At 41.1% G+C, this 13,612-nt stretch overlaps 1 protein-coding gene across 6 annotated transcripts in view; it reads left to right on the top strand.

Annotated features, from left to right (window-relative positions):
- The window catches only part of LOC130273096 (uncharacterized), a 219,481-nt gene that overhangs the window by 136,700 nt on the left and 69,169 nt on the right, over positions 1 to 13,612 (top strand). Inside the window, exon 2 of one of the 6 annotated variants that reach the window (XM_056519341.1) lies at positions 6,439 to 6,626. The exons of the other annotated variants lie outside the window; for them this stretch is intronic. Within the exon in view, the coding sequence (XP_056375316.1) occupies positions 6,564 to 6,626 (63 nt within the window). The 5' untranslated portion in view covers positions 6,439 to 6,563. The remainder of the gene's footprint in view (positions 1 to 6,438; positions 6,627 to 13,612) is intronic. 6 annotated transcript variants of the gene reach the window in all.

Genomic DNA, 13,612 nt, shown 5'->3' with positions numbered 1-13,612 from the left:
GGTCTACGCTATGTCTAATATTCAAGTATGTCTGTTTCTTCTATGTAGAATATGTGACCTACTGTAGCAAACAAAATTCATACCACAATACAAACATACACAACATACATGATATGGTCCAGTTACTTTACACAACATTTTCTTTAACGTCAGTTTTTAGATTTTCTGTTTGCTTGAAAGTCCAACATCGTGACCTGCATCGAGAACTACAGAAGAGAAGCCGCCGTAATTGAAGGTTAGCGTGAGCCACGTTTGTCAGCTGGAATATGTCCTATATTTGTGAGGATGAAAATTACCGACTATTTCTTGTCTTTTCAGAAAAATACAGGTCAACCGATAAACCATGGGAAAACTTTTCTACAGAAGTTTTGGTTCGGTTCACACAATAAAGCACAAATACATACACGTACACTCACTGGCTACTTTATTAGGTTCAATTGCTTTACATAAATAGCCAATCACATTGCAGCAACTCAATACATTTAGGCATGTAGACATGGTCACAACAACTTTCTAAAGTTGAAACTGAGCATCAGAATGGGAAAGAAAATTGATTTATGTGACTGTGAATGTGACATGGTTGTTGGTGCCAGACGGACTTGTTTGAGTATTTCACAAAATCCCAATTTACTGGGATTTTCATGCACAGCCATCTCTAGGGTTTATAGAGAATGGTCTGACACAGAGAAAATATTCAGTGAGCGGCAGTTGTGTGGACGAAAATGTCTTGTTGATGTTAGAGGAGAATTGGCAGACTGGTTGGAGATGACAGAAAGGCAACAGTAACGCAAATAGCCGCTGGTTACTACCAAGGCATGCAGAACACCATCTGTGAACATACAACATGTCCAACCTTGAAGCAGATGGGCTACAGCAGCTGTAGACCACATCGGTTGCCACTCCTGTCAGCTAAGAACGGTAAACTGAGGCTACAATTCACACAGGTCACCAGAATGGAAAATGGAAGAACGTTGTCATGTCTGATACATCTCAACTGCAGCTGTGACATTTAGATGGTCAGAATTTGGTGTAAACAACATGAAAGCATGGATCCATCCTGCCTTGTATCAATGCTTCAGGCTGGTGGTGGTGTAATGGTGGGGGCAGGGCTGGACTGGCCATCAGGCATTTGTGTGGTGGGCCGGGCCATCTCCCTGCCCTGAACAGTGACACACTAAGTTTTACGAGGAGCCGCACATTTATGCCGCTGCTTTAAGGGTTGACTAAGCATCCAGCGGTTGACTAGGCCAATGTTGATGTGTTGCACAGGAGGCTGATACCTCAGCACTGGAGAGCTGCAGTGGTGGCCGCTTTAAGAGCTCATTCATGTGACGTGAGGGGGCTGGTGCATATAAACGTGCCACGCAGGCATGTCTCTTTATCAGGCCCCTCAAGTTGGCCATTGTGAGGAGCAGAGCCATAAGAAGAGGATAGCGCCACTGAAGGGGCAGGTGAGTATGTTTTTTTCTTTTGTTTCTGCTTTTATTTATTTCTTAGCAATAGGGGCTGTATATACCTAAAGGGGGCTTCTGTTTTTACTAGTTAAAGGGGGCTGCTGCTTCTACTAGTTAAAGGGGGGCAGCTCCTACTACTACTTTAAGGGGGCTGCTGCTTCTACTATTACCTAAAGGGGCTGCTTCTACTATCTAATTGGGATTGTTGCTATTACTACCTAAAGGAGGCTGCTACTATTACCTAGAGGGGGCTGTTGCAACTACTACCTAAAGGGGGCTGCTGCTATTGCTACCTAAAGGAGGCGGCTTTTACTACTACCTAAAGAGGGCTTCTTCTACTGCTAATATGTAAATGGGGCTTCTGCTATTAGCTGTTAGCTGTCCAGGCATACTTGAAATTGTAGTTTTGCACAGCTGAAGATCCACAATTTGAAGACCACTGCTGTAAGGTAAAGTATACTTCCATATAGACCTCTGTGCCACATCATGGTATGAAGGTTATTCCTAATATAACAATTACTTCTAGGGCAGAATACCCCTGTAATGTGATTTTTGATGGAGCATGACACCAGTTATCTTGTGGATTCCATATGATAGAAAACTATGTATAAAATCAGAGTTTTAATGAGGTATAGGATTAGCCATAGACTTCAATGACTGTACTACATGTCTGTGCAGCCGGAAGCTCACGAGGCTTGATGGCCGTTGCAAGATTTTACTATACAACTTGTTACTGTGGTTATTGACACAACCCATAGACAAAGCTGCCATTTGTTTGCTGAACCTCAAAGGAAATGAGGTCACCCATCACAATGGAGATTATTGATGAAATCCTAAACATTTCCTAAACTTTGGAATACCTATTTGTCATGTACTGGTTCCAACATATTGTTTAGGACTTTCTTTAGAAAATAATTAAAATTCCAACTTTTTTCCTTTTTTATGAATAAATCTTGAATGTTGATTGACAGCCCATCGGAAGGTCGGGAGTTGAGAGGAGAAAAAAAATACTACATGCACAATCTTTTTTCCCCTCAAGACACCTGACGAATCCCATACAAGTCTATGGGATCCGTTGGGACACGATGTGTCTGTTGTGCTTCGATACTGAAAAAAGGAATCTTATAATTATATATAAATATAGGTGTAGAGACAGACAGGTCCCGGCACCGGAGATGAATTGTACCTTAGTTATCAGCAAGTGGAGGCGCTGTACTGGAGTTCACGGGGGTGCAGATGCCAATGGAACAATGTATACCGTGAAAAATGACAAAAAGAAAATGATGCCAGCACTCACCCTTTGTGATGAACAATTGTGGTGTCTTTATTGAAGATATTCACGCAGTACATTCATATTTGCAGGGAGAGGGAAATATGCAAATGTTTCCCTGCAAATATGAATGTACTGTGTGAATATCTTTAATAAAGACACCACAATTGTTAATCACAAAGGGTGAGTGCTGGCATCATTTTCTTTTTGTCATTTATAATTATATAACAAGGTTATTGAGGGATCACTGCCACAAGGGTGGATCGTCTAGTAGGCAGGGTCATGGTTCGTGGGTAAGGGCTGCACTTATCCATGGCTGACGTAACAAGTACATTATAGTAAAAGTAAGAGTTAAAAAAATATAATGAACAAAACACAAAAAAGTAAAAAAAAAAAAAAAACCACGATAGGTTTAATAAATAAAGAAAAAAACTAATTAAAAAAATGGACTTTTAATAAAACATGTATTACTATACAAGGTTAGTAAACCTTAAAAAACATAATAAATAACACATATAGGGCTCCATGTACTTGAAACAGCTCATACAATATAGTCAGGATGTCTATTAGTCCTTGTTATAATTTATTTTCTTTCTTTTATTACCCATCAAACTATGTGTTTTGGATTATACAGTAAACTACAGCGCATATTTTTATGGGCATATTTCAAATACGTTAAACAAGAGGAATGGACAGCTCACAACAAAAATTGTATGAGACCTCACAACAGAAGAAAAAGAAAGCGGAGTGCTCACCGTTCCATAGGAGGGAGGTCACGTCGATGGAGTGATCCCGGGATCGGGCATAGGTCCAAGCAGGGAGGCGCCAGTTGGAAACCGGGGGGAGCTCAGATGTCGGGCCATGGACCGTTACACGCCCCTAGGCGCTTCATCAGGCCACTCAGCAGCCTTGTGAGAAATATTATTTTATGTGTATGATTTATTAAAATATATGCATTTTCCAACTATCCATTGTACATACTTGAGGACTGGGAACTTTATTATTTTATATTTCAAATACAGCTAAGTTCACACTGCTATTGTGCTCCAACCTGTTCAGGGTCTGTTCGGCTCTTCACCCCCCCCCCCCCCCCCCCCGCCAAACGGACCCTGAACAGGTTGGAGCACAATGGCAGTGTGAACCTAGCCTTACTCTGAATTCAATGATCCCACAATAACATTGTTATATATAATTATAAGATTCCTTTTCAGTCATTTTTATGAAACTCTTGGACTCATTTGGGATCTGTAGGTGTTCACACCACGAAATTCAGGTAGGAAATTTTCCTCGTTGAAACTGTCTTTCTGCTCCATGGTAAAATGGAGCAAACATGATGTGGAATTATTGTGCTTATTTTTGACAAAAGTTGTTGTAATTTGACTGAATGGGCTTTTACTAGCGGATTTCGCCAGAAGTAGGAACATGCTCATTCTTCCACAGTAATTTGTTTCTTATTTTTTTGTGTCATGATCTTAAATTTTTATTTGTACCACTTTTGTGTATATATGACCTTTTATTCACTTTTCTTTAAAATTTTTCCTGCATAATAATATCAGGGCACAAGGTTAAGAGGTTAAACAGGCACAGATCAGGGAACAATAACAAAACACAAGGAATTAACAAACAAACGGATAAAGAGAAGTCAGGCAACCAAGTTAAATCCAAGATCTTGGTTCATTCATGTAACCCTCTGCCCATTCAGGGCTCAGTAGTCATAGGGGTGGTCCTACTTAAAGTAGTAAAGGACCGCCCATTTGACTACTTAACCCAGGATGAGATTTACATGAATAAATGACAAGTTATCCTGGAACTTTTCCAACAAATCTATATATCAGTCTTCTCAGCTTCTCTTGCTCTATAATATGATGGCCCTCTTTTACTAAACTGAATCCGACCTGTTTTCATAGCTTTTTTGGTACACACATAGTACAACATGCACCAGAAATCCCTTAACATCCCTAATAAATCACCAGAAACCCCACCAAAGGGGAGTGATTTCAAATAATCATACAAGCCCCCCATAGTTATTAAAGGGCTTATTCACCATAAGGTGATTTTAGTATGTACCTGGCAGACAGTAATGGACATGCTTCGAAAGGATCTGCGCTTGTCTTGGGGCTAAATGGCTATGTTGTGAGATTACCATAACACTGTGGCTAGCTTTTTGTGAACTGGCATTTCCTGTTTGAGTTTTTCTTTTTTGACCACAAATACCAGAATTCCATTTTACTCCCTCACATCAGCCACCCAACCCATTGAAACATAAATGAGCTGCATCCATTCAAAAGACCTGTGGTTTTCAATCAGGGTGCCTACAGCTTTTGTATTAGATGCAGATTGATCTCTCTCCCACCATCCGATCCCTCCACCCATTGAAGCCACGGAAAAACGGAGGAGCCACAGAAAAAAAAAATCAAAAATTCTCAAAATTTTTATTTAATAGAAATTTTATAACATCTGGCTCTGGCCAAACACGAAGAGTTAAAGGACTCTAGTTGAGCTGGAGCTTCTGGGAGCTCACCTGTGTCATCTGGGTGTGGTTCTCAGCTCTGCTACCTATCAGTAAGGTGTATTCCTGATCACCTTCCTATATAAGCTTGAAGCAGTGATCAGTTCATTGTCTGTGAAATGTTATACCTTAGCTGACACCTCCTGCTTATTGGAGACCTGCTTGTTTATTGATCATTGGCTTTTCCCTTGACTTTTCTCTTGCTCTGTGTTCCTGTACTCCGCTTTTTCCTGGTACCGACCTCAGCTAGACTGACATTGATTTGACTGTGTGTGTGTTAGTGTATCTCTGTTAGTTTGTGTGCCTTCAGCTGTTCCCCAACTCATACAGTTTTTGTATTTTATTATTTTGACAACGCTGCCCCGGCACTTAGCAGGGAGGGTTTGTCATCGTGGTTGTCAATTCTTCACTTAGGGTGGATAGGCAATAGGTAGGGATAGTAACTGTGGGTGAGTTAGGGCTTCACTGCCCATAACGTGACAAATGTTATGCCATTTCCATAGTGTTATGAATTGTTTTGGGTTGCCACATGCTGAATGAGGAGAAAGGTTGTCTTTTTGCGTTATTTGCATCATCACGTGCACCAAATCTGTGCCAAAATTTCTCGACAAAAGCGCCACATGAGTAAATAATGAAAGAAAACATGACATACATAAAAGAAACCCCCAAAAATCAACACTCGACCCTGTTAGTAAATAGATGTCTGCAGATGGGACTAGATTTTTAACCTGACAGGTTCCCACACTGTGGAATGTCCGCACAACAGAACATGCCTGCGCTAGGACCACTCGTAAATGTGCCGACAACAATGCATTTCCGAGCGGAATCCGCAAAAACATTAAACAGGTTCAATGTTTTTTTGTGGACGCTGGAATCAGAATTTCCACGGCAGATGTTGCTGACTCGGAAATTCAGCCGTGTGAACAGAGCAGTAGAATCCCTTTCAAATCAATGGGACTCTGCTGCGGCAGAATGTACATGCGGAATATTAATGCTGAAATCCACACGGACATTCTGCCATGTAAACATACCCCTAGAAGGTAATTCTAGATAAATTGATATATTACATCATACACTTTTTATGTATTATTCTTATTTCTCTGAAATTGAGGGGAAAAAAATAATATAAAAATGAAATGAAAAAAATGAAAATAAAAATGTTTTTCAGTGACCATAGAAAAGAACTGTGCTTTTTGTTTTTTCAGTTGTCTTTGAAGGATATAGAACAGAGAATAACCATGGAAAACTATGAAAAAGAATCAGTCGGGTTTAATGAATACATTGTGCTGTAATTACGGGGCTCCTGCTAAGCGTCAGATCACAGCCAGAAATGTTCTATGGCTTATTTAAAGTGCCCCGCAAGACGTGTCTGGACAATGCTGACGACGTAGCGGTAGGAAAAGAACATGACACAATACTCACAATTCTGTGACCTGGAAAAATATAGCCGCCACACACTTCAAAGTGGTTTTTAATTAAAGGTTTGGCTGTTTCAGGGGCTTAAAAACCCCTTTGGGTACCAGAATTACTACATGCTGATTTGTTCAGATAAGTTGCGTATATTGCAATTAATAACGGTATGGAAAAAATTATATATATTCTGCCCCTTCATAGCAACGCAAATGCAGTATGATGATTAGCTACAATGTAGTCAGATATACAGACCCACATAAAATCCAGGCAAATAGTATTGAACAACATCTAACTCTGGTGGTCTAGGACAGTGGTCTCTAAACTGTGGCCCTTCAGATGTTGCAAAACTACAACTCCTAGCATGCCCATACAGCCAGCGGCCTCTGTTACTACGTACATGATCCCTGTACTGTGACATCACTGAGAGCATTATCCCTGTACTGTGACATAATCATGAGCATGATCCCTGTACAGTAATATTACTATTAGCTTATCTCCTTACTATGATTTTACTGTAAATATTATCCCTGTACTGTGACATCACTGTGTGTATTATCTCTGTACTGTGACATCACTGTGTGTATTATCCCTGTACTGTGACATCACTGAGAGCATTATCCCTGTACTGTAACATAATCATGAGCATTATCCCTGTACTGTAATATTACTGTTAGCTTATCTCTTTACTATAATTTTACTGTAAATATTATCCCCGTACTGTGACATCACTGTGTGTATTATCCCTGTACTGTGACATCATTGTGTATTATCCCTGTACTGTGACATCACTGTGTGTATTATCCCTGTACTGTGACATCACTGTGTGTATTATCCCTGTACTGTGGATCACTGTGTGTATTATCCCTGTACTGTGACATCACTGTGTGTATTATCCCTGTACTGTGACATCACTGTGTATATTATCCCTGTACTGTGACATCACTGTGTATTATCCCTGTACTGTGACATCACTGTGTATTATCCCTGTACTGTGACATCACTGTATATTATCCCTGTACTGTGACATCACTGTGTATTATCCCTGTACTGTGACATCACTCTGTATATTATCCCTGTACTGTGACATCACTCTGTATATTATCCCTGTGCTGTGACATCACTGTGTGTATTATCCCTGTACTGTGACATCACTGTGTATATTATCCCTGTACTGTGACATCACTGTGTGTATTATCCCTGTACTGTGACATCACTGTGTATTATCCCTGTTCTGTGACATCACTGAGAGCATTATCCCAGTACTCTAACATAATCATGAGCATGATCCCTGTACAGTAATATTACTGTTAGCTTCTCTCCTTACTATGATTTTACTGTAAATATTATTCTTGTACTGTGACATCACTGTGTGTATTATCCCTGTACTGTGACATCACTGTGTGTATTATCCCTGTACTGTGACATCACTGTGTATATTATCCCTGTACTGTGACATCAATGTGTATATTATCCCTGTACTGTGACATCACTGTGTGTATTATCCCTGTACTGTGACATTACTGTGTGTATTATCCCTGTATTGTGACATCACTGTGTTTATTATTCCTGTACTGTGACATCACTGTGTGTATTATCCCTGTACTGTGACATCACTGTGTGTATTATCCCTGTACTGTGACATCACTGTGTGTATTATCCCTGAACTGTGACATCACTGTGTATTATCCCTGTACTGTGACATCAATTTGTGTATTATCCCTGTACTGTGACATCACTGTGTGTATTATCCCTGTACAATGACATCACTGTGTATATTATCCCTGTACTGTGACATCACTGTGTATTATCCCTGTACTGTGGCATCACTGTGTGTATTATCCCGGTACTGTGGCATCACTGTGTATTATCCCTGTACTGTGACATCACCTTGCATTTTCCCTGTACTGTGACATCACTGTATATTATCCCTGTACTGTGACATCACTGTGTATTATCCCTGTACTGTGACATCAGTATGTGTATTATCCCTGTACTGTGACATCACCTTGCATTTTCCCTGTACTGTGACATCACTGTATATTATCCCTGTACTGTGACATCACTGTGTATTATCCCTGTACTGTGACATCAGTATGTGTATTATCCCTGTACTGTGACATCACTGTGTATTATCCCTGTACTGTGACATCAGTATGTGTATTATCCCTGTACTGTGACATCACTGTGTATTATCCTTTTTACTGTGACATCACTGTGTGTATTATCCCTGTACTGTGACATCACTGAGTGTATTATCCCTGCACTGTGACATCACTGTGTGTATTATCTGTGTACTGTGACATCACTGTGTGTATTATTCCTTTTCTGTGACATCACTGTGTATTATCCCTGTATTGTGACATCACTGTGTGTGTTATTCCTGTACTGTGACATCACTGTGTGTATTATCCCTGTACTGTGACATTACTGTGTATAATCTCTGTACTGTGACATCACTGTGTATTATTCCTTTTCTGTGACATCACTGTGTGTATTATCCCTGTACTGTGACATCACTGTGTGTATTATCTCTGTACTGTGACATCACTGTGTGTATTATTCCTTTTCTTTGACATCACTGTGTATAATCTCTGTACTGTGACATTACTGTGTATTATTCCTTTTCTGTGACATCACTGTGTATTATCCCTGTACTGTGACATCACTGTGTGTATTATCTCTGTACTGTGACATCACTGTGTGTATTATCTCTGTACTGTGACATCACTGTGTGTATTATCCCTGTACTGTGGCATCACTCTGTATTATCCCTGTACTGTGACATCACCTTGCATTTTCCCTGTACTGTGACATCACTGTATATTATCCTTGTACTGTGACATCACTGTGTATTATCCCTGTACTGTGACATTACTATGTGTATTATCCCTGTACTGTGACATCACTGTGCATTATCCTTGTACTGTGACATCACTGTGTGTATTATCCCTGTACTGTGACATCACTGAGTGTATTATCCCTGTACTGTGACATCACTGTGTGTATTATCTGTGTACTGTGACATCACTGTGTGTATTATTCCTTTTCTGTGACATCACTGTGTATTATCCCTTTACTGTGACATCACTGTGTGTGTTATTCCTGTACTGTGACATCACTGTGTATTATCTCTGTACTGTGACATCACTGTGTGTATTATCTCTGTACTGTGACATCACTGTGTATTATCCCTGTACTGTGACATCACTGTGTGTATTATCTCTGTACTGTGACATCACTGTGTGTATTATCTCTGTACTGCGACATCACTGTGTGTATTATCCCTGTACTGTGGCATCACTCTGTATTATCCCTGTACTGTGACATCACCTTGCATTTTCCCTGTACTGTGACATCACTGTATATTATCCCTGTACTGTGACATCACTGTGTATTATCCCTGTACTGTGACATCACTATGTGTATCATCCCTGTACTGTGACATCACTGTGTATTATCCTTGTACTGTGACATCACTGTGTGTATTATCCCTGTACTGTGACATCACTGAGTGTATTATCCCTGTACTGTGACATCACTGTGTGTATTATCTGTGTACTGTGACATCACTGTGTGTATTAATCCTTTTCTGTGACATCACTGTGTATTATCCCTTTTCTGTGACATCACTGTGTGTGTTATTCCTGTACTGTGACATCACTGTGTGTATTATCCCTGTACTGTGACATCACTGTGTATAATCTCTGTACTGTGACATCACTGTGTATTATTCCTTTTCTGTGACATAACTGTGTGTATTATCCCTGTACTGTGACATCACTGTGTGTATTATCTCTGTACTGTGACATCACTGTGTGTATTATTCCTGTACTGTGACATCACTTTGTGTATTATTCCTTTTCTTTGACATCACTGTGTATAATCTCTGTACTGTGACATCACTGTGTATTATTCCTTTTCTGTGACATCACTGTGTGTATTATCTCTGTACTGTGACTTCACTGTGTGTATTATTCCTTTTCTGTGACATCACTGTGTATTATCCCTGTACTGTGACATCACTGTGTATTATCTCTGTACAATGACATCACTGTGTGTATTATCCCTGTACTGTGACACCACTGTGTGAATTATCTCTGTACTTTGACATCACTGTGTGTATTATTCCTTTTCTGTGACATCACTGTGTGTATTATTCCTTTTCTGTGACATCACTGTGTATAATCCCTGTACTGTGGCATCACTGTGTATATTATCCCTGTACTGTGACATCACTGTGTGCATTATTCCTTTTCTGTGACATCACTGTGTATAATCTCTGTACTGTGACATCACTGTGTCTATTATCTCTGTACTGTGACATCACTGTGTGTATTATTCCTTTTCTGTGACATCACTGTGTATAATCTCTGTACTGTGACATCACTGTGTGTATTATCCCTAGAAGACCAAAAAGAATGATTCAGGTTTTTTTTCATATCCTGAGCTTGTTGCCCCATGGAGGGCCCCACGTTTTCTTGTTCTGCCCTTCGTTGGGTCCGTAGAGTAATGTCCAATTACCCAATGTGCCCTCATCAACAGTGTTGGTGTACATTGATAATACACAGATTGAGCCCCATCCTCTCTTGTATATTTTAAAGATTTTTTTTCTCTTCCACCTTTCTTTACTATACAGCAGAGTAAATGAAGAGTTTGGAAGAGCCTCAGATGTGATCTTGTTTTGATGTCCTGCCATCCCATGTTCCCATGTTGTTCTGCACAATTTCCTCCCCCTTTGTAGTAATGATGAAGTAGATGGGTAACAGTTCATTTTAACAGTCTCTCATTTACTCATCTCCTTCTCTTTGTATTGCACCAGCAATTATATTACCTTTCATCACTACACGGCCCTCTCAGGTCTTGTGAATATGAATACAGGTGACCTGTTAATGAAGAAGTGAGCCACCTGCTTATGGAATGTGCTCATGAGGTTAACTGGAATATATATTTAATGAAAGCCTGAAAATCTCTTCTTCTATTATGGCATTGGAAGTAGAGCCCTGCGCTGCACTATTTTCTTAATCACTCTCCCGCTCGCTCCCGCTTGATTTCCGATCATTAAAGGGGTACTCCACCCCTAGACATCTTAATCCCTAACCCTGCCGCTGGGACCCCCGTGATCTCTGTCGTGGCACACAGCAGTCATCCGGTGCACGGAGTGAAGTTCTCTCTGTTCCTGATGACTAGCGATGCGGCGCTGACGTCACGACCACGCCCCCTTCATGACGTCACGCCCTCTTTCTCGATGCAAGTCTATGGGAGGGGGCGTGGTGGCAGCCACGCCCCCTCCCTTAGACTTGCATTGAGGGGGTGTGGTCGTAATGTTATGAAGGGGGCGTGGTTGTGATGTCTCGAGCCTCCGGTGCCACAGCCAGTGTTCTAAATGAACACCAGGTGCTGCACAGAGATCCAGGTGTGTGTGTGTGAGGGGGGGGGGGGGACCCCTGCGATCATACATTTTACATCTTTGGATAGGGGATAAGATGTCCAGGGGCAGAGTATCCCTTTAACACCCGCTTTCGCAAGGTGTGTGTTCTACTCCCAGCTGCTCCTGTAACATGTGTCCAATCCCGCTGGCTCCCACAAACATTTTGTCAAAGCTTTTAGAGAACCCCCCATGCCATTTCATTACCCCCTGTGCCATTTCATCACCCCCTTGTGCCAATTCATCAGCCCTTTGTGGCATTTCATCGCCCCCTTGTGCCAATTCATCAGCCCTTTGTGGCATTTCATCAGCCCTTTGTGCCATTTCATCACCCATTTGTGCTATTTCATCAGCCCTTTGTGGCATTTCATCAGCCCTTTGTGCTATTTCATCAGCCCTTTGTGGCATTTCAGAGATTTGCAGGATGTTGCAGGACCCGCTGTATGTTCTGTGACCTCTTGCTACAACCTTATTACTTGCATGCACCTGTACGTTTTATATGGGGTCCCGCCGGATCCCAATGCAGGGCTCAAATTACGAAGGTATAACTGAGTCAATTTACTGTGCATTTATGTATGTAGATTGTGCATTTTTGTGCTGCTTCCTTTGTATGTGACTAGAAGGCAGAGTTTAGCTCTAACAACTGTCTTTTTGAAGTCCTGTTCTCTATGTTGGTTAGCAACATGGCGCTTGGTAATTTCCACTCCCATGCAGCTAGATCCCATGCAGCTACAATCTTATATACTATACCCCCTGATTACCATCCTGGATGCAGGGTATCCGGTGTTGCCGCATATATTGGATGTATTGCTTTCCTCTACATTTGTGTTTTGATTTTAATGTATAGCAATAAAATTCCTGTTTTTATACTTTTTTAATGACTCCTATGGCTTCTGCTTGTTGGTTTATATTCGTTCTTGGAGTCTAATAATATTTTGGGGATCTTACTTATCTAAGGGGGTGTTACAGTGGTATATATATATTATTTGCACTACACACCTATTTTTATCCCTGGATTATATGTCTGCCTTTCTATATCCCATTGCAGCTAGATGTAGATGCACGGGCTATGAGAGCTGTATGTCGCTGTGATTGCACCATCATTTGATAGAGTCGTTTCAGCATATTTCCCTCCAGAATTATGGTTAAAGGGGTACTCCGCTGCTCAGCATTTGGAACAAATGTCATAGCCCCATCATGATGTCACGCCACGCCCCTCCCATAGACTTACATTGAGGGGGCAGAGTGTGACATCATGAGGGGGCGGGGCTATGATGTCATGAGCTCCCGGTGCCGGCTCAGGCGTTTCGGAACAGTTTGTTCCAAATGCTGAGCAGCCGAGTACCCCTTTAAGACTCGGTAGTGATGAGGGCACATTGGGTAATTGGGTTGTATGCTGAGACTAGCAGTTCTTATTAGTTGTCAACTATGCTGTGACTGGGGTGGCAATCTCATGTAATCCGGCCCTGTGTGCACACAGCTTTGGCAATGGAGAGGCTGCATGTGCTGGCGCCTCCCTGTATACTGTGTACTGGTGATGT

Source organism: Hyla sarda, chromosome 5 (assembly GCF_029499605.1).
Source record: "Hyla sarda isolate aHylSar1 chromosome 5, aHylSar1.hap1, whole genome shotgun sequence".
Taxonomy (NCBI): Eukaryota; Metazoa; Chordata; class Amphibia; order Anura; family Hylidae; genus Hyla; species Hyla sarda.
Note: the sequence above shows the minus strand (reverse complement) of the source record. Positions and strands in the feature narration are given on the sequence as shown.